The 27,627-nt window shown below is 38.5% G+C and overlaps 1 protein-coding gene across 21 annotated transcripts; it reads left to right on the forward strand.

The window, feature by feature from the left end:
• The first annotated feature begins 21,472 nt into the window (after nt 1-21,472).
• LOC131166974 (eukaryotic translation initiation factor 3 subunit I-like) lies at nt 21,473-27,045 on the forward strand. Of its 21 annotated transcripts, none has more exons than XR_009139933.1 (6): nt 21,564-21,938; nt 22,077-22,187; nt 22,686-22,782; nt 24,013-24,226; nt 26,436-26,555; nt 26,642-27,045. XR_009139933.1 is itself a non-coding variant. In XM_058125673.1 (5 exons), exons 3-5 carry the CDS (start codon nt 22,717-22,719, stop codon nt 26,762-26,764), a joined length of 309 nt encoding a protein of 102 aa, XP_057981656.1. In that variant the 5' UTR covers nt 21,564-21,938; nt 22,017-22,187; nt 22,686-22,716; the 3' UTR covers nt 26,765-27,045. The 21 variants fall into 21 exon arrangements, 5 of the variants coding, with proteins under 5 accessions (XP_057981656.1, XP_057981657.1, XP_057981659.1 ...); XR_009139929.1 differs by having other exon boundaries at nt 21,564-21,844; nt 21,979-22,187; nt 23,889-24,226; XR_009139928.1 differs by having other exon boundaries at nt 21,564-21,844; nt 23,889-24,226.
• Nucleotides 27,046-27,627: the final 582 nt, after the last annotated feature.

A 27,627-nucleotide genomic window follows, 5' to 3' on the forward strand; every position in this document is an offset into this window, starting at 1 on the left:
GTGGCCTTAGGTTCCCAAATCAGTGGAAATCCTCTAATAATTTTTCGAATCATCTTATAGGTAGAGTAGTTTTTCCTTAATGCACTGAGGGAATTTATTATGTGAGTAAACCCAGTATACATACTAGTAATGGTCTCTTTAGGGTTCATCCTAAATGCCTCATACTCGTCAGTGAGCATGTCGATTCTACTATCTCTTACGTCAACCGTTCCTTCGTAGGTTACTTCAAGCATATCCCAAATTTCTTTAGCTGTTTTACATCCCATGATCCTATTTAAGTCATTTACATCTAGAGCGCAATATAGTGTATTCATTGCACTCAAATTTATTTGTAGCATCTTTAAATCATTGTCAGTCATCTCTTTTTCTTCCTTAGGTATTTCTTTGTTATCTACACTTTTAGTGGGGATAACGTCACCATGTGTGACTTCTTTCCAGACCTTCCAATCCATGGTTAGCAAAAAGATCATCATTCACTGTTTCCAGAAGGTGTAGTTTACACCGCAGAAGATGGGTGGTCTAGAAGAGGATTAGATCAAAAGGAGATACACCTAGGTGTGCTATAGGGATCTTTATGTAGCTTCTAGTTTAAGATTTACTACGACTTGTCTTTGATACCAATTGAGAAGTAAGGTGTATCCCAAGAGGGGGGTGAATTGGGTTTTAAATTTTCTTTGTAAACTCTTTAGTTAAGTATAACCCTTTTTTATTTTGATTTCAGTCACACAATCCCTTTTCAAATTAAATTGATTATGATTACCCAATACAACCAATCAAAATAAGTTTTACCAAACACCATGCCAACCAATAATATAAAGATGTATTCAACTTACTTTAGCAAATAATAATTCAGATTAGATTTTCTTTTTAGAATATATCAAAGATAAAACTTGACTATATTGATCTCAGATGTGTTTCCAAAAACTCAGTATTCAGGACACAATCAATTAGTTTCTTGATTATATATTGATTAATATCAGTATTTCAGTGAGCTTCGATATTCAAGTATAATCTGATTTTTCAATCAATCAATCAATATAATTCCTTTGATAAGTGTTCCAGTGATTCCTAATAACCAATCAGTTCTCAGTAATTAATTAAACATGCACGCAGTTAATATACTTGTAATAAATTAAAGAGATTAAGGGAAGAAGAGCTAGAGACCATATTTTTACAAGGTTCGGCCAGCAGCCTACGTCCTTGCCTCAAGCAACCGCTATGAGGATTTTCCTTTCAAACTTCTTTACTAGGCAAATTTATAGCCTCTCCGTTAAAGGTGGAGATTCCTCTCTAACAAGAATGCCCCTTCTCGTTAGGCAACGATCCAACAATCCTGAATTGTCAATAATCAAACACAAAGGAACAACTTTTGGTCATACAATAAGAACTCTCAGTTATAGCAGATTTGTACAAGTGAAAATCAATATACTTCAACAATAATCAATATAAAAGAGTGAATCTCAAACGAATATCACTGGGATTCTGATTTGTTTTGAAAATATCAGTAGAAAACGATTAGAAACTATGAGTTATATCATCAAGAATACAACAATACTTTGAGAGAAGATTTCAGCAAGAAAGTTTAATACTTGTAATTCGTGTATACTTGATTGATGTTAATTGTTGTACATAATTTTTTTAAAATAATAAGTATTTATAGAGTAATAAAGCATATTTACATTTTCCCTAAGTTACTTGCACTGTTTTCCAAGTTTTGACAAAGTTTGGAGCCCAAAAAATCAAATTTGTAAACTTTTAAAACACTGTTTAGAAAGTTAAAATAGGAATATCATTCGACTATACACGAGGTCAGTCACCTAAGCTTTGTAAGTTCAGCGTAATTTTAAAACACAGTGTTGGGTCAGTCGATTGGTCTTGAAAGGTCAGTTGCTTGTCTCAGTTCTGTTTGCTGTCTTAAAAAACACATAGAAAATGTCAATCGCTTGATGGTGTTTCATCAGTCGCCTGTCCTTCTTTCAACTTATGTGTTTTTCAAATTTTGATTTCAAAACTTTACTTGGATCTTGGAAAAACATAAGTAAGACTTTAAAAACAATTTTCATGATTTTGAAATAAGATCTCTAAGCACTTGAACTTTTTTAAGAGCTTTAATCATCTATATTGAAATTATATGAAGTACTTACATGAGACTTCTTATAAACTATAACTTTCTAAGCACTAAGTCTTCATGCATTTGCTTCCATTCTGAGCTCCTTTCTTCAATAATCTTTAGCTTCATCAAATCTTCTAGCTTTAAGTACAAGCTTTATTCAAGAACTCTTCAAGCACTTGATCTTGATCACATGAAAGTATTTGAGCCCTGAAAATTTACTTAACCAAACATGTTACGTACCCTTGATTTGTTATCATCAAAACTAGATTCTAAGCCTTGTTAGGCCAATAGGAACCTTTCCAGCAATCGGCATGCAACTCACATAAAACCATAGAATACTTGCCCACTTGTAGCCTCTCTCCCTCTCTCTCTCTAAGAGCTCCACCAACCCTCTTGTTTGATTATTATACAAAAGCTCCACCTCCATTCTCCTAGATGTGCACTGACTCATGAAAGGTAGTAGCATCCTTCCCAATAGTAATGGTTGCATAAGACATCATATCACATTGAGCGGTGGCTTGATATTGCCTTTGAACCCATTGTGATCTTACTGGTATCCCGAGCTCAAACTCTGTACTTCATAACTAGCGTCCTCTCTCCTTTGAGTATGAAACTCCACCTGCATCACAATCTCCATCCTACTCTAGTTTATCCTGTGATACTACAAGTCTCCTGAGTTAGAATTCCCTGCACTCCTGCCCTGAGTCTCCAATTCCTCCTACATAACATGCTCATTGATGCTATTGCAGTTTTTTGGCATCCGTTTCTCTTCATCCACCTAAGTACGTTGTCCCATGACTTTAACACCTAAAGTCATGTCCCCACCAATCGCCACCCTGTTTGCTATTGGACCACCCAACTTGAACCCATATTTCTTATATACTAGAAAGATGTATTGTTTAGATAAAACACTAAGCCTAGATCCCACCTCACTAGAAACATGCATAGTCGGACTTCCAAAGTCTACCATATAACCAGTCCAAGCCTCTCTTGCAACTCTCCCATCTAGTGATTCCTTTTGCAAACGATTACCCGAGAAACATGCTATGATTGATGACTTCACCAAGAAGTCCCTTGCAAGGTCCTGCATACACCATGCCCTACTCACAAAACTCCTTGAATATCAGCTTACTCAGCAACAAAATCTAACCCGAGGAACTCTTTCCTGGTCTGGTACTCTACCTCAACCACAAGTTACACTTGACAAATAACTACAACTTGTGCCACATGAGATACCCCTAGACATTTTGTGATAACCTCATGAAATACTCATGTCCACCCGTGATGTTGCCCTCACCAGTCCCCAAACATCCACACCAATATAGTTAAGAATACCCACCGTTTTGTATGTGGTTACATTACACAAAACAGTATTTCCTGACTTAAAACTCTCAGTTGTAGCTCCACCTACAACTGTGTTACCCTATAGTGCATAAATATTCCCTACTATCCTCTGTCCCTTCATCACCATCAATACGCTATCATGCACCATCATCGTCCTACCTTTGGACTTGTAACTATATCCGTCACAATCCAAAGGACCCAATGATATCACGTTCTTTTGTGGATTAGGTATGCAAGAACCCGAACCGTGATATATGAATTTAATTAATTAAGAGAAGGATAAAGTGGTAAATTGAGCAAGCTTTGTTGACGAAGGCTTTGTGGTTCTCGGTGATGAAATGCAGGGTCTCGTCAATGAAGAGAAGCCGAGAGGTTTTAGGAAATCAAGAATCTTAGGCTTGTTGACGAGGTCACCATTTTGTTGATGAGCTGTCTACATGGGCTCGTCGACAAGGACGCCATTCGTCGACAAGGACGACCGAGTCAAAGGGTTATAAATAGATATTTTCATTACTTTTCAGTTAAGAAAACTTAAAATCTCTCTCTATCTCTCTAGAACTCGAATGGATACTCCCTCTCTTTAGATTTCTTTGTCGATCGTTACTAGAATCAATGATCCGACGTCATCACGAGGATCAATGAAGGTTTCTTTACAAGTACTATGGATCGGATCTTCGTTTCGAGCACTTTCGGGTTTTGGGCTCAAAATTGAGGTAAGACTCGGTTTTCAATTCTAATCTAATAGTTATGTTGGGAATAGGGTTGTGAGCATATTTTGTACTGTGCTTTATAGGTTTTGGAAACTCAATTCACTGTTTAAGGGCCGTAAAGTTTGAAATTTGTCGTTTGGGGAAAGGTAAGGGGACTCAGTTTATGTCGGTTATCTTTGAAATTGGACTCAGTGGAACTGTGGTCCACGGTCCTGTATACGTTTTGGTTACTCATTTGGGGGGATCTAACGGGTAAAACTATGAGTTTTTCATGATTACAGTTTTGCGAAAAAGGGGCGACGGGTTGCATCCCTGGTTTTGTTTGAAATTCGTAAATATATTGTGATATATATTGTGTTATAGGGATGGTCCTGTCTTGACTTGTTTAAATTATGTGTTTGGAAAACCATGATTTTAGATTACTGGGTGTGGTTTGTTTGGTTATATAAGCATGCATGTTTGTGTTTTGTTGAAATGCAATAGGAACCGGGTTCTGAATTATTCCAAGCACTGAAAGAGTGTCTGGCTCTATATCCGAGGGCGTATGAAATTGCAGGCCATGTTTGGCAAGAGTGTTCGGCCCTATATCCGAGGGCGTGAGCCTTACCGTCTGATCACCGAAGGGTGTGGATCCACCAGTTGTACTGGTACAATGCTATGGGAGTCTGGGACTAGCCATGTACCAGGAACGCCATGTAATGCAGCTGGCTTCAGGACGAAGGGTGTGACAACACCGGGTTGCTTGATCATGTGTGTGTGCGTGTATGCACTGTACTGGAACTGTTTTGTGAAAATACTGAAATTGCATTTAACTGTGCATGTTTTGTGTATCATGATAACACTCACATGCCACACACCGATATAACATGTATCTTCCCTTTTTGAGAGATGTTTCACCCCTACTGTACGTATATATTTTTCAGGTCCTTCGAGTTACCAGAACTAGCATCCTTTGAGTTGGGAGCGTAGCGGTCGGTGCACTGCGAGAGGTACTTAGGTAAGTACTAGGACTGTATTAGGTGGTCTTTTGTGGTTTTGGCTAACACCCGAGTTGTGTTTTGTCTTATGGACTTGGATTTCCTAGTTGAAATGCAATAGGAACCGAGTTTCGAATTATTCTAGGTACTAAAAGAGTGTCTGGCTCTATATCCGAGGGCATATGAAATCGCTGGCCATGTTTGGCAAGAGTGTTCGGCTTTATATCTGAGGGCGTGAGCCTTACCGACTGATCACCAAAGGGTGTGGATCCACCAGTTGTACTGGTACAATGCTATGGGAGTCTGGGACTAGCCATGTGCCAGGAACTCCGTGTAATGCGGTCGGCTTCAGGCCGAAGGGTGTGACGATACTGGGTTGCTTGATCATGTGTGTGTACATGTATGCACTGTACTAAAACTATTTTGTGAAAATACTGAAATTGCATTTAACTATGCATGTTTTGTGTATCATGATAACACTCATATGCCACACACCGATATAACATGTATCTTCCCTTTCTGAGAGGTGTTTTACCTCTGCTGTACGTATATATTTTTCAGGTCCTTCGAGTTACTAGAACTAGCATCCTTTGAGTTGGGAGCATAGTGGTCGGTGCACTGCGAGAGGTACTTGGGTAAGTACTAGGACTGTATTAGGTGGTCTTTTGTGGTTTTGGCTGACACCCGAGTTGTGTTTTGTCTTATGGACTTGGATTTCCTTTTTGTATAGACTATGGTATGGTACTACATGTGTATAGAAAGGCCATTTTCCACTGCGTATATTCTGTTGTACATGGATGTGTATAGGATGCTTGGGAACCCCACGGGGTCGGACCCTCATTCATTGGCCTGTGTATGGATGTTTTGTATGGAACAGGGACAAGTTAGGTTACTAATTCACCCCTCGGTCCCATTACTGGGTTCGGGGAGTCACAGTTTGGTATCAGAGCTAATCAGGTTGTTAGGTCTTGTAGTCTTGGTTTAGGCGTAGCTGTGTGTACATACTAGAGTATAGGATGTTGGAAATAGGTAAATTAGGTCGAGGGTTGTTTTGTTGCTAGACAGGGACTCGTCGGTGGTGTTCTGTGTTTTTCTTAAAATGATGATTTCAGTAAAATCACGGTAAACCATTGATGACATTCATGTCGGTGTGATAGGATAGACTTGGACCCGTCAGGTGGTAGTTAACATGATTAGTTGTAGAAAATTGTGTTAACTATACATGTTGTAGGGATACTAATAGGTTCCTATCGCGTTTTAGAATGGAACCCAAGGATAATAACTTGGAAAGTGGCTCCGAGGATGCTACGAGAGATGAGTCTCCTTCTGTGCCTCGAGGGTTGACGAGGCAGATCCTGCGGGAGATCGAGCGGAGTGTTAGGAGACGCGAACGTTCTTCTATGACTGCGGGGTGCACCATCGAGAGGTTCATATGCATGCACCCTCTGACGTTCTTAGGGGGGACCTGACCCAATGATAGCTGAGGATTGGGTGGAGAAGATCGAGAGGATTCTGGAGGTTTTACATTGCACAAATAGGCAAAGAGCCCTCTATGCTACCTTCCAGCTATCTGGGGAGGCAGGGCGATAGTGGACTGCAGTGAGCCTGTTGGAGAAACAGAGAGCTAGTCTAGTGGAGATGACATGGAGCCGTTTCAAGAGGTTTTCTTCGAAAAATACTTCCCAGCTTCCACACGTGATGCTAAGGCGGATAAGTTTTCTGCTCTAACTTAGAGAAGCATAACGGTGCAGGGGTATGCTGCTCGGTATATAGAGCTATCCTGGCTTGCGTCGTGTTTGATCTCGAATGAGTACGAGAAGACTCGAAGGTTTGAGAAGGGCCTGAGGAAAGACATCCGCAGATTAGTGGGTATGCTTCAGATCGGTGAATTCTCAATTTTGGTGGATAAGGCCATCGTGATCGAGATCGGTATCTAAGAGGATGAGGTGGATCAGGAGTCGAAGAAGAGACCAGTACCTTTTGGTTCTCAATTTGAATCTCTCCATGGATCATGGAAGAAGAGGAACAGGGGCTCGGGTTACCATCAGAATACTGAGTGTGAGAGTTCTCAAGCGAATCAGTCAGGTGATCGTTGTACCAGGTGCCACAAATGGCATAGCAGTGAATGCCAGCTGTTTGGGGGTAACTGCTACAACTGTGGCCAATCAGGTTACATGGCTTGGGATTGTCACGTGCCAAAGAGGGGTAAGCTTTCTTCGAGTCAGAATCAGGGAAGTAATCAGGTATCCCAGAGGACATATCAGGCAAACACAACTGTGAAGAGGGTGTACTCGCTTACTCCAGCGGATGCTGAGCATGTGGGGAATATGGTGGCAGGTACTATGATGTTATTTTTTAATACAGCTGTGGTTTTATTTGGTTCAGGTGCAACCCACTGCTTTATATCTATTAGTTTTGTGAAACTGTGTGGGATAGAGACCCAAGTCATGGAAGAAGGATTGTCTGTAGCTACACCATCTAGAAGTGTATCATTCTGTAGGAGGATGTTAGAAGATTGCCCAGTGGTAATCCAGGGGAAGTTGCTACTGGCGAATCTTATGGTATACGATATGTCGGGATTTGATGTCATACTGGGGATGAATTGGTTATTCTCTAGTATGCTGTGATTGACTATCATAGGAAGGTGGTGGTGTTCAAACCTCATGGGGAGCAGGAGTATGAGTTTGTAGGATCGTGTGTGCATTTGACGCCATAGGTTCTATCGGTAGTACAGGTGAGGAGATTACTCTTGGACGGATGTTAGGGGTACCTAGCTTGCGTGAGGGAACTGCCACGGGATGAGTTGAGGCTCGAGGATATTCAGGTAGTCAACGAGTTCCCGGGTGTGTTTCTAGAAGATTACCCGGTTTACCTCCGGATTGTGAGGTGGAATTCACAATAGAGTTGCTGCTTGGCAAGGCACCAATCTCTAAAGCTCCATACCAGATGGCTTCAGTAGAACTTCAAGAGTTGAAGGAGCAGCTACAGGAATTATTAGATAGGGGATTCATTCGACCTAGTGTTTCACCCTGGGGAGCTCTAATTTTGTTTGTGAAGAAGAAAGATGGGTCGATGCATATATGCATTGACTACCATGAGATCAACAAGGTGATTGTGAAGAATCGTTACCCTTTGCCTCGTATAGATGATCTCTTTGACCAACTACAAGGGACATGGGTCTTTTCGAAGATCGACCTATTATTAGGGTATCATTAGGTGAGGGTTAGATCTGAGGATGTGGCGAAGATTGCTTTCTGGACCAAATATATCCACTACAAGTTTTTGGGTTAACGAATGCTTTGACATTGTTCATGGATCTTATGAATAGGGTTTTCCATGAGTACCTAGACCAGTTTGTAGTGGTGTTTATTGATGACATTCTGGTATACTCGAGGAGCCCGGAAGAGCATGAAAATCATCTAAGGTTAGTATTATAGATTCTGCGGGAGCGGAACTTGTATGCAAAACTGAGGAAGTGTAAATTATGGTTGAATCAGGTGGCATTCTAAGGCCATGTGGTGTCTAAGGATGGTATCTCAGTGGATCCTAGCAAGATCGAAGTTGTGGTCGACTGGGTAAGGCCGAAGAATGTGTAGGAGGTTCGGAGTTTTCTAGGACTGGCGGGTTATTATCATCGGTTCATGGAAGGGTTCTCTAAGTTATTTGGGCCTCTGACTCAATTGACCAGGAAGATGGTGAAGTTTGAGTGGACTAGTGATTGCGAGCAATGCTTTCAGGAGTTAAAGCACTGACTAGTTACTACTCCAGTTTTGACCATTCCTTTTGGGGATGGCAGCTTTCTGATTTATAGCGACGCATCTCTAAAGGATCTGGGATGTGTGCTTATGTAGCAGGGTAAAGTAGTAGCGTATGCTTCTCTGCAACTAAAGGAATACGAGAAGAATTACCCTACGCATGATCTGGAGTTAGCTGCTGTTGTATATGCACTAAAGATCTGGTGACACTACTTGTATGGTGTGCATTACGAGATTTTTACTGACCACAAAAGCCTCAGGTACTTTTTCACGTAGAAGGAGTTGAACATGAGGCAGAGATGATGGCTTGAGTTGATCAAGGACTATGATTGCACCATCAGTTATCACCCGGGGAAAGCTAATGTGGTAGTCGATGTGTTGAGTCGGAAGTCGGAACATGCTATAGTATCAGCAATGGTATCTCAGCATCACATCAGATGGGGATTTGGAGAGCTTGGGTATAGAGTTAGTGTTTTGCGATCATCAGACTATTATTACTAGTTTGATGATCCAGCTGACTTTGTTTGAGCGCATTAAAGTCGTGTAGGCTGGTGATGCTGAGTTAGCTGAGGTTGTGGAGAAAGTACAGCAGGGGTTAGCTATGGAATCTAACATCTTTGAGGGAGGTGTGTTGAGGTTTGGAACTAGGCTATGTGTTTTGAATGACGACAAGATCAGAAGGATAATTCTAGAGGAAGCGCATCGTTCCTTATATACGATACATCCTGGTAGCATGAAGATGTATCGGGACTTGCGCGAGACCTTCTGGTGGGGTGGTATGTAAAGGTAGATTGTTTAGTTCGTGGAGCAGTGTCTGACATGTCAGCAGGTGAAAGCTGAACATCAGAGGCCGGAAGGGCCATTACAGCCCTTAGTTATTTTAGAGTGGAAATAAGAGCATATTTCTATGGACTTTGTGACTGGATTGTCGCCAGCACTTCACAGGTAGTATGCTAGCTGGGTGATCGTGGACAAGTTGACGAAATCTGCTCACTTCTTACCAATGAAGGTTAGCTATCCTTTGAGTAGGTTAGTAGACATGTACGTGCATGAGATAGTTAGGATGCACGGGGTACTAGTGTCCATTGTGTCAGATCGAGACTTGAGGTTTACTTCTCGATTCTGGACGAGCTTGCAGAAAGCACTGGGGATGAAGTTTATTTTTAGTACAACGTTCCATCCCCAGACTGATGTATAGTTGGAGAGGACAATATAGATCTTGGAGGATATGTTACGGGCTTGCGTGTTAGACTTCGGTGGTAGTTGGATACAATTTATGCTACTAGTAGAGTTCGCCTATAAAAATAGATTCCAAACTAGTATTGGGATGGCACCGTTTGAGGCTCTATATGGTTGGAGGTGTTGATCTCCTTTATATTGGGATGAGGTTGGTGAACGTCGGGTGTTAGGACCTGAACTCATGCAGCAGGCATATGAGAAAGTGGGTTTGATCCGAGATAGGATTAAATCGGCTTAGAGTGGGTAGAAGAGTTATGCAAATGTTCGCCGCCGTGAGTTAGAGTTCAAGATGGGGCGTAAGGTATTTTTGAGGATTGCTCTGATGAAAGGAGTGATGAGATTTGGGAAGAAAGGCAAGCTGAGCCCGAGGTATATCAGACCATTTGAGGTTCTTGAGCAAGTGGGTTCGGTAGCCTATAGGATTGCATTACCTCTAGCACTCTCGAGGATCCATGATATGTTTCACGTATCCATGTTGAGGAGGAACATATTGGATCCATCACATGTTGTTAGTTATGAGGACTTGGAGATTGGGGATATTTTAACATACGAGGAGGTACCTATTTAGATTCTGGACCATAAAGTTCAAAAGTTACGTACCAAGGAAATACCATTGGTGAAGGTATTGTGGTAGAATCATAAGGTTGAGGAAGCTTCTTGGGAGCTAGAAACGAAGATACGACGGAAGTATCCACAGTTGTTTTAAGTATGTGTACATTACCCTACTTCGTATTGGAATAGGTGGTTAGTCTTAGGGAGTGTGTGTATGTAAGAACTCCTGTGACGGTTTATGTATGTAACCATGGTATTCCTCCACTATAAGTGAGGGTATGTATGTATTGTGATGGGGCTGCGTTTTATTAGTCGCCGGTTCTTTCTTGAGTTGAGTATGTATTTGATAGTATGAATGAGAGATTGCAAATTTTGAGGGCAAAATTTTTGTAAGGAGGGGAGGTTGTAAGAACCCAAACTGTGATATATGAATTTAATTAATTAAAAGAAGGATAAAGTGGTAAATTAAGTAGGCTTCGTCAACGAAGCCAGAGTTCGTCGACGAAGGCTTTGTGGTTCTCGGCGATGAAATGTAGGGTCTCGTCAACGAGGAGAAGTCGAGAGGTTTCGAGAAATCGGGAATCTCAAGCTTGTCGATGAGGTCACCGTTTCGTCAATAAGCTGTCTACATGGGCTCATCGACGAGGACGCCATTCTTCGACAAGGACGGCCAAGTCAAAGGGCTATAAATAGATATTTTCATTACTTCTCAGCTAAGAAAACTTAAAATCTCTCTCTATCTCTCTAGAACTCGAATGGATACTCCCTCTCTCTAGATTTCTTCACGCGATCGTTGCTAAAATCAATGATCTGACATCATCACGAGGATCAGTGAAGGATTCTTTACAAGTTCTACGGATTGGATCTTCGTTCTGGGCACTTTTGGGTTTTGGGCTCGAAATTGATGTAAGGCTCAGTTTTCAATTATGATCTAGTAGTTATGTAGGGAATAGGGTTGTGAGCATCTTCTGTACTGTGCTTTATAGGTTTTGGGAACTTGGTTCGCTGTTTAGGGGCCGTAGAGTTCGGGATTTGTCGTTTGGGGAAAGGTAAGGGGATTCAATTTATGTTGATTATTTTTGAAATCCAACTCGGTGGAATTGTGGTACACAGTCCTGTGTACGTTTTGGTTACTCATTTGGGGGGATCTAATGGGTAAAACTATGAGTTTTTCATGATTACAATTTTGGGAAAAGGGGGCGACAGGCTGCATCCTTGGTTTTGTTGGAAATCCATAAATATATTGTGATATATATTGTGTTATAGGGATGGTCGTGCCTTGACTTGTTTGTATGTGTTTGAAAAATCATGATTTTATATTACCAAATGGGTGTGGTTTGTTTGGTTATATGAGCATGCATGGTTTGTGTTTTGTTAAAATGCAATAGGAACTGGGTTTCGAATTGTTCTAGGTACTGAAAGAGTGTCTGGCTCTATATCTGAGGGCATGAGCCTTACCAGCTGATCACTGAATGGTGTGGATCCATCAGTTGTACCGGTATGATGCCATGGGAGTCTGAGACTAGCCATATGTCGGGGACGCCGTATAATACAGGTTGGCTTCAGGCCAAAGGGTGTGACGACACCAGGTTGCTTGATTGTGTGTGTGCGTATTTGCACTGTACTAGAACCGTTTTGTGAAAATACTGAAATTGCATTTAACTGTGTATGTTTTGTGTATCATGATAACACTCCTATGTCATACACCGGTATAACCTATATATGCCCTTATTGAGAGGTGTTTTACCCTTGCTGTACGTATATATTTTTCAGGTCTTTCGAGTAATCGAAACTAGCGTCCTTTGAGTTGGGAGTGTAGTGGTCGGTGTATTGTGAGAGGTACTTGGGCACTAGGACTATATCGGGTGGTCTTTTGTGGTTTTGGCTGACACCCGGGTTGGGTTTTGTATTATGGACCTGAATTTCCTTTTTGTATAGACTCTGGTATGGTACTAGATGTGTATAGAAAGACCATTTTCTGTTGCATATATTCTGTTGTATATGGATGTGTATAGGGTGCCTGAGAACCCCCACGGGGTCGGACCCTCATTCATTGTCCTGTGTATGGATGTTTTGTATGGAACAGGGACATGTTAGGTTACTAATTCACCCCTGGGTCCCATTACTAGGTTCGGGGTATGACAAGGTGCATGCCTTACCCTACATAACTTCCTTACCACATCGTCATAGATCTTGATCCTGATATCCCCCATTCTAATAACTTTGCAAAACCCACCATTTTCCATCAGAACGGATTTAGGACTCACTAATCTGTAAGTGGTGAACAAGGCTTTATTGGACGTCATGTAAAAAGAACATCTCATGTCTAGAATCCAAGAACCTGTGAGGCACTTTGAACCTGAAGAAACAGAAAGAATCTCACAATCACCGCTCCTTGAGTCTCTTTCTTCAACTACATTCAAGGATTTTGACAAACCCTTTTGAGCTTTATCCTCTCCCTTCTCCCACTCTGAAAATTCTAGTTTTATGTGCCTTAATTTCCTGCACTTAAAACACTACAAGAAATATGTTTTTTAGTTATGGAAGTATTAGTGACAAATTGAATTTCGTTACTAATGCTTCCGTTACTAAAAACTAGATTTCCCCACACAAACCTTCGTGGGAAACCACTTTTCGCGCGTAAATTATTTTAGGAAAATATTAGCAACGATTCATGGGATATTAGTGACGATTTCAATGTGTCACTAAAAGTCTCTTATTAGTGACGGTTAAACTGTCACTAATAGTCTTGTATAGTAGAAATAGCTAGTATTAGTGACGGTTCCCAAAATTCGTTGCTATTAGTATATTATTAGTGACAGTTTATGAAACTATCACTAATATTGTTTTTATTTTAAAAATATAAAAATAATTTAGTTAAGAATATTAGTGACGATTTGGAAAATTTGTCACTAATAATAGGGTATTAGTGACGGTTCAACGATTCGTCACTAAAAGTGTTAAAAAAGATATGAAAATAATTTAGTTAAGAATATTAGTGATAGTTTGGAAAATTTGTCACTAATAATAGGGCATTAGTGAGGGTTCAACGATTCATCACTAAAAGTGTTTTTATTTAAAAAATATAAAAATTATTTAGTTAAAAATATTAGTGACGGTTTGACAAATTCGTCACTAATAATAGGGTATTAGTGATGATTTAACGATTCACTAAAAGTGTTTTCATTTAAAAAATATAAAAATAATTTAGTTAAGAATATTAGTGACGATTTGGCAAATTCGTCACTAATAATAGGGTATTAGTGACAGTTCAAGGATTTTTCACTAAAAGTATTTTTATTTAAAAAATATAAAAATAATTTAGTTAAGAATATTAATGACGGTTTAACCAATTCGTTACTAATAATAGGGTATTAGTGACAATTCAACGATTCGTTGCTAATAGTCCTGTATGTGAGGGAACAACTCCACAAAACTCTAGGATTAGAATCAGACGGTCAAAATCTCATTAATCTTCAAAAATGGAGGAGAGTTAGTCCATCACGAACAAAATTAGAGAAATAATGAAAACTTGTGAGGACAAAATACAATCTCTCAGTAGGGGAGAAGATCCTCAATCGTCTCAAATCAGGAGCAGCATATCAGGAACATATACTGCTAAAGACTGTGAAGAAGCACAAGAACAGGAGGTTCAGAGTGCTCTCAGAGACATTGATGAAACAAAAGTTTTTTCAGACATAACTGAAGATATCCAGAATGCTCAGGATGAGTTGGATAAGCTTCTTCATAGAGAAAAATGGACAGAAAATAAAGTCTTAGAGATTCAAAAGAGAATAAATAAAAGGCTAAATGAGGTAGAAGACCTCAAGGCTAAGAAATTAGCTAGCACCGAAAAAGTACTTGCAAAAACCAGTAGAGGTTCAGCAAGAGATGGATCTGAAGGAGCAGGATCATCAGGTTATCGGGAAACAGTGCAAGTAAGTTTTCCAGAAGTTTCATCTTGGGATGCAAAGCCAGTATGGCAGCCCCTAAGAATGGAACCAAGACCATGGGAGTGAAAGAAGTAATCTTTCAAGGAAATGCTCCAATTCGTACGAAAAAACAACAAGAGTCTATTTTAAATTATCCAGGAAGAATTCAGGAAGAATTCAAACCAAAGAGAAGTGTTCTATAGAGAGTTCCCCAAAATGGAACAAATAGAACACTTCTAAGGCTCATTGTGAGAAGGATCCCGCAGTAGCGATCGATGATTGGGCTATGGATATTAGATATCATATCCTTAGTAGAGGAATTGAATCTTGGTTAGTGGAGCAAGCATATAAATTTGCAGTAGCCACACTAAGAGGAAACACTGGAGATTTTTGAGAGATACTTCAAAGGAACTCAAATGTGAGTACCATTATCATAAATACTATCAAAACTCCAGACGAAGTAATCGTTATCATAGAAGATTTCCTCAAACGGGAGTTTGTAGGATATTCACTAGTTGATAAAGGTGACGAGCTTGTTGTGAAAGCCAGGATGACTCTTACAAAGATACAAATCTGTGACATGTGTTACTTTGAAGAGTTTCTTTGTGAATACCACTATTGGTATTATAAGCTCGGACCACAAGATCAAGCATACACAAAAGAAATTTTTATCAACAAATTACCAGGTAATTGGCTAGAAGTGATAAAACAGGCTGTTAAGCAAAGACTTGAGAGAGATACAGAAGTATCAAATACTCTCGGAGTTAGAGCTGAAATAGTAAGACAAATGATAAGACTTTACTGTATGCAGCGGCACATGTTTCAAGATGTAAGAAACATGCCGTATAGAATCCAGAATGTTGTCCCAAGATAAGTGGGGTAGCAGGGAGATATGGTTGTAACTAGACACCAACTAGATACTCAGAAAGAGTAGAAACTAGTTGTGCAGGAGGAGTATGCCATCAAAAGAAGATATCTAAATTCAAAGGAAAGACTTGGAAGAAATTTGGAAAGAGGAAAAGCTCAAAAAAAGGGTAGAAAAAACCGGAGAAGAGATATCTTAGACCCAGTAGGGTTAGGGAAGATGTCAAGGAATTGTTTAAGAAGAAATACGGATGATATCCTAAATGTTCGCAAGGAAAATCTCTGGAGAATTGTGACTATTGTTGGTTTTGTGGCAAGAAGGGCCATAAGGCTAATAATTGTCCAGAAGCAGAGAAGAGGAAGGGTAGCCTCAAGAGTATCTAGATGAAAAATTCTTCAGAACTACTTTATGAACCAATTTGAGGAGAGGAGATAGACTCAGATGATGAAAGTATATATTCTATTTTCTCAGAATGCTCTGAATCTGGAGAAAAGGAGGAAGATTCAGAAGAAGAATCTCCTAATAATTTAAAGCTAAGTTAGCTAAGACAAACAATGATGAGAGCAGTAGAAAAAGCACCAGAACTAGTTTCTCTAGTAGGAGAAGAAGAAGATCTAGTGCAGATTGCAGAAACTGAAATTTCTTCAGAAAGTAGGGATTGTCAGGAATGGAGAATGCCTCGAACCAGTTGGGTTGAAGCATACCAAACCTCATGGATACCTTACAAAGAGACTGTAAAAGTAATCGAGAAAGAGGTAATAGTAGAAGTATCCAGTATGGATGCAGGTACGTTTATTGTTCCATTAGTCACCACACAAGAAGTCTAGAAAGCAACGGACAAGAAGGCAAGATATGTCCACGATGGAATTATTTAGGTTGGAATAGATCCATTGGTAAGAAAATGGCAAGATCTTCCTATCCTTATTGCAGTTATGGACGGAAGTATTGGTAATTTTGGTAGATCCTTACTAGGAGGAGCAAGGGCTATCTTACATTTAGGAGCAGCTTGGATAAAAGTTATACCAGATTTACATGTGGATCTTCAAGATAAGAGTGTGGAGAAAACTTTATAGAGTAGAGTTAACACATGAGACTGACAGAATATGTTAAAATGTAGCCCAGATAGGAGGTGCATTAGACTCATTGCCAAATTGTATTCAAAGTTCTATAATATGGGCAAACCAGCCCTCAGAAGGGGAGTTAGTAGATTCACTCAACTTTTCGAGACAAATCAAACCGACTCAGTTAGAGGATTACAACCAGAGGTGGTAAATCTGAGAGCACTGAGTTGGCCACAGATTTGGGTAACCCCAAAAACAAAAGAAAGATTGAAAAATATTTTGCCAGAGTCAGTACAACAAGAGACAAATAGATTAATTATAATAGAGCCTCTAAGAGATTACACTCCTAGTAGAGCGAGCGTATCAAGAGAGGAAGATATTAATTCAGAAACAGGGTCAGAAGGATCTAGACTGTTTGAATTAAGACCCTCAAGTAGCAAAAGGGTAGTTGGTCAAAGAACCATAAGGATCCCTATCTATGCAGATGAGGGAGAAGACCAATCACATATAGTATATATGAGAGCATCCATTTTGAGTGCCAAAATCGAAAAAAAGGGAAATTTTGGTAAACATTTCTATCAGCAAGATAGAATGCACAACCCTTATTGATACCAGATGTACGTGGTCTTGTACGAGAATCAAGTTTCCAGAAGTAAATTGGGAATCAGAGAATCTCGAAGTCATAATTGGCAACAGTGCATTACTCCGGATTGGAGAAATTGCCAAAAATATGAAGATTAGGATGAACGACAAAGATTATAAGGAACAGATCCTTTGCTTAATTCCAGAATTACCAAATGATTTCCTGTTAGGAATTGTGTTTTTTAGAAAATATCAGCCATTTACGATATTTTTAGAAGGAATAGTCCTAGATAACCATTTCATCCCTAAGTCCTCAAGAACTAATATAAGGAATTATATGTTAGTCGAGGAGAGAAGGTCTGATTATGATGAGAAACTTGATAATTGGAAGGAATTGGTATCAGAAAGGATCCTAAAGATAAATCAGTTAGAAGAAGAAGAAAGTAATCTTGAAGAAGTCAAGAAGATGTTTTCAGAAAATTGGTCGGAGAATCCGCAGACATTATGGCAGAAGGACATACCAGAAGTTGATATTGTGCTAAAAAATCTAGATACTATTATCAGGAGTAAAGGGATTAGTTATCCAAATGAAATGATAAAGGAATTTGAGAAATAAATTCCAAAATTATTAAATTTGGGACTAATTAGGCACAGTACCAGTGAGCACAGGAGTGCTGCATTCATGGCACAAATCATGCAGAGCAAGTACAAGGAAAAGCCAAAATGGTTATTGATTATAGAGATCTGAATAAAGAAACAAGAGACGATGGGCATAACTTACCTAAGGAGGAATCTCTTAGAAATAGAATAAGAAGGGAGAAACCCTCAGTTTATTCTAAATTCGATATCAAATCAGGGTACTGGCAGAAGAAGGTCATGGAAAGAGTAGTAGCTCTTACAGCCTTCACTACGCCAATTGGGCTATTCGAATGGCTAGTTATGCCATTTGGATTGAAAAATGCCTCAGGAATCTTCCGGAGAAGAATGGATAAAGCGTTTGAAAGAATGACTGGATTTGTTGCAATTTACATCGATGATGTTCTAGTATTTAGTAAAAATACTACGGATCACATGGAACATTTGAAGCAGGTGGCACAAGTGTTCAAAAAAGAAGGAATGGTTCTTTCAGAAAGAAAAACCATTTGGATGAAACCCCATTGAATTTTTAGGTTTAAAAATTCAATGAAGTGAAAAGGAACTTCAACCTTATATAGCAGAAAGGCTATGTGAATTTCTTGATGAATTCAAAGATAGAAGGCAGTGTCAATGGGATCTAGGAGTATTGAATTATATCAATTTATAAAAAATTTGGCAGAAAAGGCAACGCTAATTCTGAAAACGGTTTCAGTAAAGAATCCCTGGAATTGGACTTCAAAGGATACTGAAGTAGTAAAAGCCTTAAAGAAAGAAGCCAAGAATTTTCCAAAATTAGAATATCTAGACGGTACATAATTAGATATAATTCTAGAGACCGATGCTTCAGATATTGCATGGAGATGTGTTTTAAAAATCAGGAAGATTGATAAAACAGAACACCTCAGTAGATATTGGTGTAGGTGTTTTAATGGAGCATAATTGAATTACCCAGTTCATGAAAAAGAGTTATTAGCAGTCCTTAAAGGAATTAGGGCTAATGTACTTATCTTGGGTAAACTGTTCATCGTTAGAATAGATAATTCCTATGTAAAGCATTTCATGGGAATCAAATTAAAACGATGCATTCAAGAAAGATTGGTTAGATCAAATGGCGAGCAATAGCAGCCAGTTCAAATGTCCAATTTGTAAAGAAAGGCTTGTGGCAGATTGCCTAGTTGCCAGATTTGTTGACAGATAGAGGCAGATAACTTTTAACTCCAGAAAAGGAGGAGGAAATAGTAAAGAAAGAGGAAGTGTTTCTTAGAAAAGAGAATGACCAGTTCCAGTCCTGGAACAAAACCAAATGAAGAAGGGAACCTCGTCCAGAAAGGATGACAAGCCCAACGACAAAAGTCATATTCAGTGTTTCGTCTGCAACCAATATGGACACTACAACACCTAGTGTGTTCAAAACCCTAGATCCAGGAAGGTAAAAGGAGAAGGCAGACAGAGAAATGACTTAGCTACAATCAATAGAAATGTTTCAAAATCCAGGATGGATAGAGAAACAACTGAAGTTGATTTTGCTATTAAAGATTTTCTGGGAAGGATTCTAGAAATTACGAAGAGAAAAAGAGATTTGCTAGAAGGGATAATTAATAATCCAACAGTCCCAGCAAATACATCTTTTTCAGTTAATTTAAGAGAAGTGGTAGAAATAATGGAAGAATTTGAGTCCATTATTTCAGAAAACTTCATATCTATGAACAGGGAAAATAAATCCGAACTCATTCATCAGCATATTAAACTCAAAGTTGAAATGGATATTCAGTTAAAGAAATATAATTTTACTACCAGAGCGATAGTAGGTATTTCAGAATATCCTGAGTTGAAGAAGTTTTGGATGAGAAATAGTTTGTGTATTCCAAAATTACACATACCTAGAAATATTAACCCTGAGTTGCTAATAGCAATACAGAAGGCCTTAAGGACGGGAGAAGTCCAATTCTTTGGATTCAGCAAAACAAGACAAGCTTTTGAATTTCTTCCATCAATGGTAAAACATGTGCTAAATTTCACTTATCTAGGACGGTTATGGTGGATTGGCTACATCGAACCCATTGAGTTGAAATCAAGAAAGGTTTTGTTTTGGAATCTTTTTCCAAAAGATTGGAAAGATGGAGCGGTCTCAGATTTTCATGAAGAGGAACCAGGTTGGGAAGATGTCTAGAAACATAGGAAGTTTTTTGATTTTGTTCAGCCCTTATGGAGGATTTATCTTCTCGAAGCTAGAATAGCTTTAGATTGTATTTTCTTCGTGGATCATGAAAATTTGATTGCTATTGAAGGAAAATTTCTCCAAAAATTTGAAGAAGCATCTTTAGTAGAATTTGCTATTGAAGCTAGAAAAGTTATTAATCAAATTAAAGATTGGGAGCATCATCTTCCTTCAACCTAGGCCATGAAGAGCGATCTTCAGATAGTACTTACAGAACTAGCAAGAAAGGAGCACGATGAAGAAATCATTAGTACCTTGAGAGATCTCTGAAGAAGGATAAGATTTGTTGACAGATGTACAACTTAGATGATAACCCAGATATCATCATATCCCAGGCCAGACTGAGCGGGTTACTCAAGAAGGTCATATTAGACACCTGTCTAGAGTCGTGTCATATCCTAGGCCTCGCTGAAAGGACGATTCAACGGGTCATATATTTTGTAATTATATGTTTAAGTCAAAAGTTACTTTAAATAAAGATGTCAGTTTTTGTTTTAAAAGGTGAGTCAGCAAAAGCATGTGCTGTCCCCCCCTTTTTTTTTTTTTTTTTTAAAGTAGCTTTTACTTTATACTTTTTCTTTATGTCTTGTTTGATGGGCATTTGCTTTTGAGAAAGCAAGTTGTGCTTATCCTTTTCGCAGTTGCTTGCCTATATAAGGGAACTCCGACCCTTATGTTCGGGGAGGAAAAATTAAGAACCATTAATAGAAGCATATTTAGTCCAAAAATATCTCTCTCTTTCGAGTTGTTTCTTTCCATTGTCAAACACTATTGTGTGAGGGTTGAAGTCCTAAAGGAAGCCCCAAGAAGCTCGTAGGCTTGCAGAGGTTCCAAGAAGGCACCAAGCATAATAGGGAAGCGACGAACTACTTGATACAACTTCGTACAGGGTTGAGAGAAGAAAATCAAGGTACGGTAATATTCTTTTATTAATTAATTTTCCTTTCCCCCTTGTCATCCTAATCGGTTCGATTTTGAGTCCAGAAGGGATTCACCCCTAATACTCTTAACATTAACAAAAAATTCAAGTTGAAGGGATTGATCAGGGATGTACGTTTTGTGATGAAAGCAGGGAAACACTTGACCACCTCTTCTTCAAATGTAAGTACTCGACTAAAATTTGGAGTAGAATAAGGAAATGGTTGGGAATTAGGAGAGCCATGTCCACAATCAAGGCTGCTGTGAAATGGCTACATAAAAAGGCTAAGGGGGATGGTGCGCATTTTGCAGGAAAAAGAATTGGACTTGCTGCTACCGCGTACTGTATTTGGCATTTTAGGAACAAAAAAAATTCGAAAGTATTGTAATCCCCCCTATAGAATTAGTTAAAGTGATCTAGAAACACACTTATAAGACAATTTTTGATAAATTTGACATATACTTAGTTCGATATTTCATGATATGTAAGTAGGCTATTAGGAGTGGCTATCCATGGCCCCGGGGTATGCCTGGGTTTGATGTATTGTTGGAATTACACAGTGAGTGATCTTATTGTAATCCATAGGTCCTGCATATATCTAGGGTTGCCCAGTTGATCAATATATTTACCTATTTTGATAAAAAAAGAAAAAAAGAAAAAAGAAGAGCTGTCCGCGCACGATTTCCGCAATCTGCTCTCTTTTCCCAATCGTCCTTTTTCCCTCCTTTCCCGCTCCACGACGATCCATCCTTTCCCTCCTCCCTTCTTTCCTCCTCCCACATTTCTTCTTCTGGCCTGTGTGCGTCCTCTCCAGCCTTTCCCGCGGCCGTTGTTGCCGCCAACGTCTTCTCGCCGCTGCCGTTGTTGCCGCCAACGTCTTCTCGCCGCTGCCGTTTCTTTCCGCCGCCGCTGTAGCTTCCTGCTCCCAAATCAAGTGCCAAGTACCAACCCTCCCCGTCCCTGGGCTCTCTCTCTCTCTCTCTCTCTCTCTCTCTCTCTCTCTCTCGCTCTCCGTACTCTCCGTTTTTCTCTAAGGTCACGCTTTGTTTCTGTTGTTTCTCTTTCTCTACAAAAGTCTCGAGATTAGCGACTTAACTAGATAAAGACCCACAGGACCAATTCAGGCACTTTCCTAACTGGGTTTCCATCCGCGACACACACTATCTGATGCAGGAGATAGGATGCTCTCTTGGAGGAGAGAGCCTGCCTGCGACGTGTGAAGAAGAAGAAACAACCATGAATTAACTGCAATCCTCTCTTCAGTTGGTCAGATTAAACCATTTGGTATTACAGAAAAATCCCTATGTAAATCTTTTCTTGCTAGTACAATAAAATCCCCATGGCTGATTGTTTGAAAAAAAAGGAAAAACATTATGTTTGTATGAAAGAGTTGGTTGCTATGCATATTTTTGGAGGACAATTCTATGATAAGAATGGCTCCATCTACAATGGAAGGATTTCAACATATTTGCATTTTAAGCATTTGAGTCCAAGATTTTATTTGTTACCATTTAAGAATGAAGAGAAGATGTGGAGCAAGAAATATACATTCATCCCAAATTTTTTAGGGTAAGAAAATCTGGCTTTTGTTTAAGCAAAACCTGCAAAAGATTGTGTATACCAAACAAGAATGTTTTTTCCCGTGGAAAGAAGTTTGGGAACTAAGTCGAGAAACAACATATGGCTTAACAGGACTTTTGGGAATTTCAGATGGCACAAAAAATTGGTCATGCTAACATTTATTATTGCCAGTTGGGTTTTATTAGCTGCATTTCTTGACAGGCTTGCCCGTCCACTCTATTAGAGGTGTGAAATGCACATTAAGATTTCAAACATGTCAGTGTTTAAGCATGAAGTCGAAGAGGGTCTGGAGCAAGAAGTAAGCATTCTTGTTGATGACTTCAAATTAAACTTTAATTAATTAAACTCATGAAGGATCAACATGATGCCAAATGAATCCCAATTTTGTTTTGCAGTATCACATGCTATTGAGTCTTCTTTTTCCTTTTATTTTTGGCTGGGCTACGTAATTTTCCAAAAAAATTATTGCTGGAGTTTCGGAAATTATTTTCCAAAAAAACAATACCATTCAAGCTATTTCATTAGGAAGAAATGAACTTTAACCATGGAAAACTTGAGGCTTCCAACAATGACAGACAGACACTTCACATTAATTTCATACGGAGATCCAAGAATGAAAATATAGTAGAATATTAACTGTGGTTCTAATGATCTCATAATTTCTCGAGATATTATCTTTGATGAAATGGCATCATTGAGTTGGCAAGAAAATTCTGTATACATATCAATAATAAAATGCGATGAATTCCTACTCATCTTCACAGCCAAAACTTAGATTATTGGAACCTCATGACCATTTTATTTAATAAGTAAAATAACTAAATTCAGTGTTTTTTTTCTCTCTTCCCCATTTTTTTTGCTAGGCTACATAATTTGGTTGTTTGATATTTTGATCTTTATGCCTCTGGTTTACTTTTGCGTGTACTGATCCTGGTGATTCTTGGTAAAAGGATGAGTGTTAATACGCTGATGATTCTTGCTATGTTCTACCTCCACAGCCAAAATTCACCCACATATTGTAAAAGCTAGCACTAGAATTGATCACAACAGGATTTATAGGTATTGTGTTATTCATTACTGTGCTGGTGTATTTAATTTCTGATTTATTTGCATGGAATATATCTTCTTCTTTTTCTTCTTCTTCTTCTTCTTCTTCTTCTTCAGATAAACCAATATTCTACTTAGAACCTTCAATTGTTATTCCCTCAGAAAATGCCACCACTCCCTACAGCTATGAAGCAATCATTGCTCACTATAGAATTTAAAAAATATAGAATGGGAAAATTGGATGTCTTGTGTAAATGAAATGGTAGTTACATTTTGAATATCATTTTTATGATGGCTTCATATCCTAAATGTTTCTTTTTCGTTTATTTATGTATTAATGTCTTGATAATACTGCAGAACCCAAAACAGAAAGGATTCCAAGGCAGTGAAGCAAAGCTCTGTTGACTTGTACATTAAGATATTAATTTTGGAAGAGTTTTTTTTTTATTTTTTTTTATTTTTTTTATTTTTTTTTTTGTAGAAAATACCAATTGGTTCAATCTGTATTGAATGAGCTCTGCCATGCTCATCAAAAACTTGTTTGTCCGGTATCATTCTCTCTCTCTCGCTTGTGATTTCTCTCCTTGACTCTCTCGACTTGTGACTTCTCAAACCAAGAGGAAGGAACAAGGGGAACACCAAATCAAGCTAGCCATGAATCGTATCTAGTGGTTTTATCCAAAATCAAATCTAGGGTAAGTCCCCTTGTTCATCGATCTTGCTCTGTACATATTAAAATTATTGGTTTGAATCACAATCTGTATCAGCTGCTGAAGTCTATGTGTTTGGTCAGATTATAGGATTGAATCTCAATCTACGTCTGGTTTGAATTGGATCTATTGGCTCTGTACAGAGTCCATCAACTTTTATGATCAGGTTCTAGGATTGAAATTGTTCCTTTAGAAACTGTTAGATGAAAATTAATTCTGCTGAAACCTTTATGCTCGGAACATTTATTTATATAGATTTTTAATTCGTGTGTAAGAGACTATGCTCTAGTAATAGAATAAATTTTAAATTAAAATCCCAGCTGCAGATGAGTTTTGCTAAAGTTTGTTGAGGTTATGTTGGAAAAAATAAATAAATAAAGTGTGCTGTGTATGTTTATACTTGGTTTATGTGTCAGTATGTTCTGTGTTCATTCAATACTGCAGAAATTTTGTTTATGATTCTGCCAAGCTGGTTCATTGGGTTTCATATTTCTAATTTCACTTGGTATTAAAGGGTTCTTCAAGTCCACAGGTCTCACAATATAGCAATTGCAAGGTTTAAAATTTGTGTGTAACCTATACAACAACATATATTGGCACAGGATTTCTGTTCTTGGTGGTTCATAATATGGATTATCGTTACAACTTTTGCATCATTGGCTTACTATATGATATTTCGTTTCAACTTCAAATTTCAAGGGCTGCCAAAGGGGTCTTATTTACATCAACTTTGTCCCACTCCATCCCCTTCACTATGGTTGTCTAGTTGTTGGAGGAGTTTTGTTTTTTGTTTTTTGATTTTTTCTTAATTGTTTGTGTGTGTGTGTGTGTGGGTGGGGTGGGTTCAGTTCTTTTTAATATGGATACTTGAATTTTCACCTTCTAGCTAGATGATGATTACTATGGGAGTCTAATAGGTGATAGAGTTTTTTCACCTTCTAGCTAGATGATGATAACTATGGGAGTCCAATAGGTAATAGAGCTTTCTTTTCCTCTTCCTCCATTGCAAGATGGCAACCCATCTTTGCAATGGTCTCTTCTCTTGTTTCAGCAAAGCTTGGGTGCAGCCTTGGGTGGTTGGCTATTTCTTGTTGGTGAATTTCAGTGGTTTCGGAAAGAGTAGGAAGCGAAAAGTTTTATGGTGCAATGTGGTTTTTGCTATTTTGCAGACCTTATGGATTAAGAGGGATGTGAGAACTTTCAAGGATTGCGCAACTTTGCCCTATTCACTATGGGAAGATCCTCTTGGCATCTTTCTGGGCCCATTTCTTTGGTCTTTTCTGGGGTGTGCCACTGCCTGATGTTGTGAGGGATTGGAAGGCAGCAGTATTGTTTTCTGTTTCTTTTGTTTTGTCCCTTGGAGGATTGGACATCTTGTTTTCCTTCTTTTGTATTCTTTTAGGTGATTCCACCCATTTTCCTGCAAACCAAACTTACTTGTAATAACCCTATGCCAAATAAGTTTCCAAAGGAAGCTGTTGATCAATTTGCCCATCAAAGCTATGTTTTTAAATACCTAATTGCTGAGACCCTAGCCTCCCACCTTAGGCCTACTAACTAATCCCCACCTCACTAGATGATCCCTCTTTTCATCCACCTCTGACTAAAAAGTCCCTCATAATCCTTTCAAGTGCAGAAGTTACTCCCATGGGAATCTTAGACAAAGAAAGAAAAAACAAAGAGGTTGGAGGAAGACACTCCTGGGTTGAAGTAATGGGTCTACTTTGGTAAAAGAGCGTATCCTTCCATCTGTCAAGATGTTGCTATTGTGGTGATTGTCGGGTCCCAAAACCTGGAAGACTGAGGGTTTCCATGATCCCACCTAGAGGGACTCCTAGGTATGAGAAAGGCCACTGCAAAATTATGAATGCAACAAGTGCAACCAATATAGAAGTCACTTCAGGCCTCAAATTTATAGCAGCATGGCCCCACACACTGAAATTTATCTTAAGCCCTGAAACTGGCTCACGACCTGCTATCATCCCACTAGAAAAGAATCTTTTTACCACTGAACTGCATATGAGACATAATCATGCCATCTCTGCCCACATGTGTCATTATTGAGACGTTTATACAGGCTTGTTTACCAATTTTCATTGTTTTTTTTATTGGTAATCTCTTCGCTATTCATTACTGGAACATTATTGACTGTCCTGAAATTTAAGTTGTGTTGAACATCACTCTGAACATGCAGACTGGAAAACTGCTTAAAGAGGCAGACAAAGAAACTGGCCATAAGAAAACAATTACATCACTTTCAAAATCTGCAGATGGTTCACATTTCCTCACCGGTTCCCTTGATAAATCTGCAAAGGTAATTGCCATAGCTTTTGTAGTTTTGAAATCTTTATATTTTCATTTTCTCCAGTTCTTATTATTTTCTTTACATGAATCTTTCAGCTTTGGGACATCAGATCGTTGACATTTATCAAGACATATGTGACTGAACGCCTAGTGAATGCTGTTGCTATGTCTCCACTTGATCATGTATGTGTTGGACAATTTGTTTGCATTTCATTATAATAATGTATTTGTGTTGCAGTCTTTCTTGCTTCTCCCATTGGTGCTGCAAGTGATGATGTTCAAGTGAGGAATGCTGGTTATGAAATGATTGAATTTTGTATGAAATATGAGTCTATTTCATGCATTGATTCCTCTGTGTTACTACCATTCCAGGGGACATAGGGGTCATGTTACCACTGTAGATTGTTGGGAATTTTGGATAAACTAATTAATCAATGTTAGATTGTACCAGATTCTGAATTTTAAGTTCATTTTGAACAGTACTCATTTTGGTTCATATATGTGGTTTGTGTTTATATTATTATTATTATTATTATTATTATTATTATTATTACATTTACATAATTTTGTCTGTTGCTTTAAATTTCCACATCACTGTTGACATTTCCACTTTTCACAACCTCGAAATTGGAAAAAAAGAGCTATTTCCATTGAAATTTCCACAAATCATTAAAAAAAATTGATTTTGGATCAAAAGTACAGAAAGTTGAAAGTTACAAAAAATCCAATATTGAAACCTGACGTGGTGCTTTTTACAAAACACTAATGGGTTGTATTTGAATATAAATGTAGTATTTGGTTTTGTGAATTGCTTTTAAATTGATTGAAGATCGTTGATATCATTCTACACTTATTGCACCTTTTTCGTCACATTATGCATTTTTTTTACAATGTTTTGATCCTAAAATATTCTCTATTATGTCTATCAACAGTGAAGTTTCAAAAGGTTTTGGCCCACATTTTACTACTGGTTTTGTTATTTTTAAAAAAACAAAAAGCAAAAATTAAAAATGATAATTTCTTAATATTTGGAGGCTTGAAGTTTTAGTGTAAATCAAAACTTAAAACCTTGTTTGTGTTGC

This window comes from Malania oleifera, chromosome 10, assembly GCF_029873635.1.
Source record: "Malania oleifera isolate guangnan ecotype guangnan chromosome 10, ASM2987363v1, whole genome shotgun sequence".
NCBI lineage: Eukaryota > Viridiplantae > Streptophyta > Magnoliopsida > Santalales > Ximeniaceae > Malania > Malania oleifera.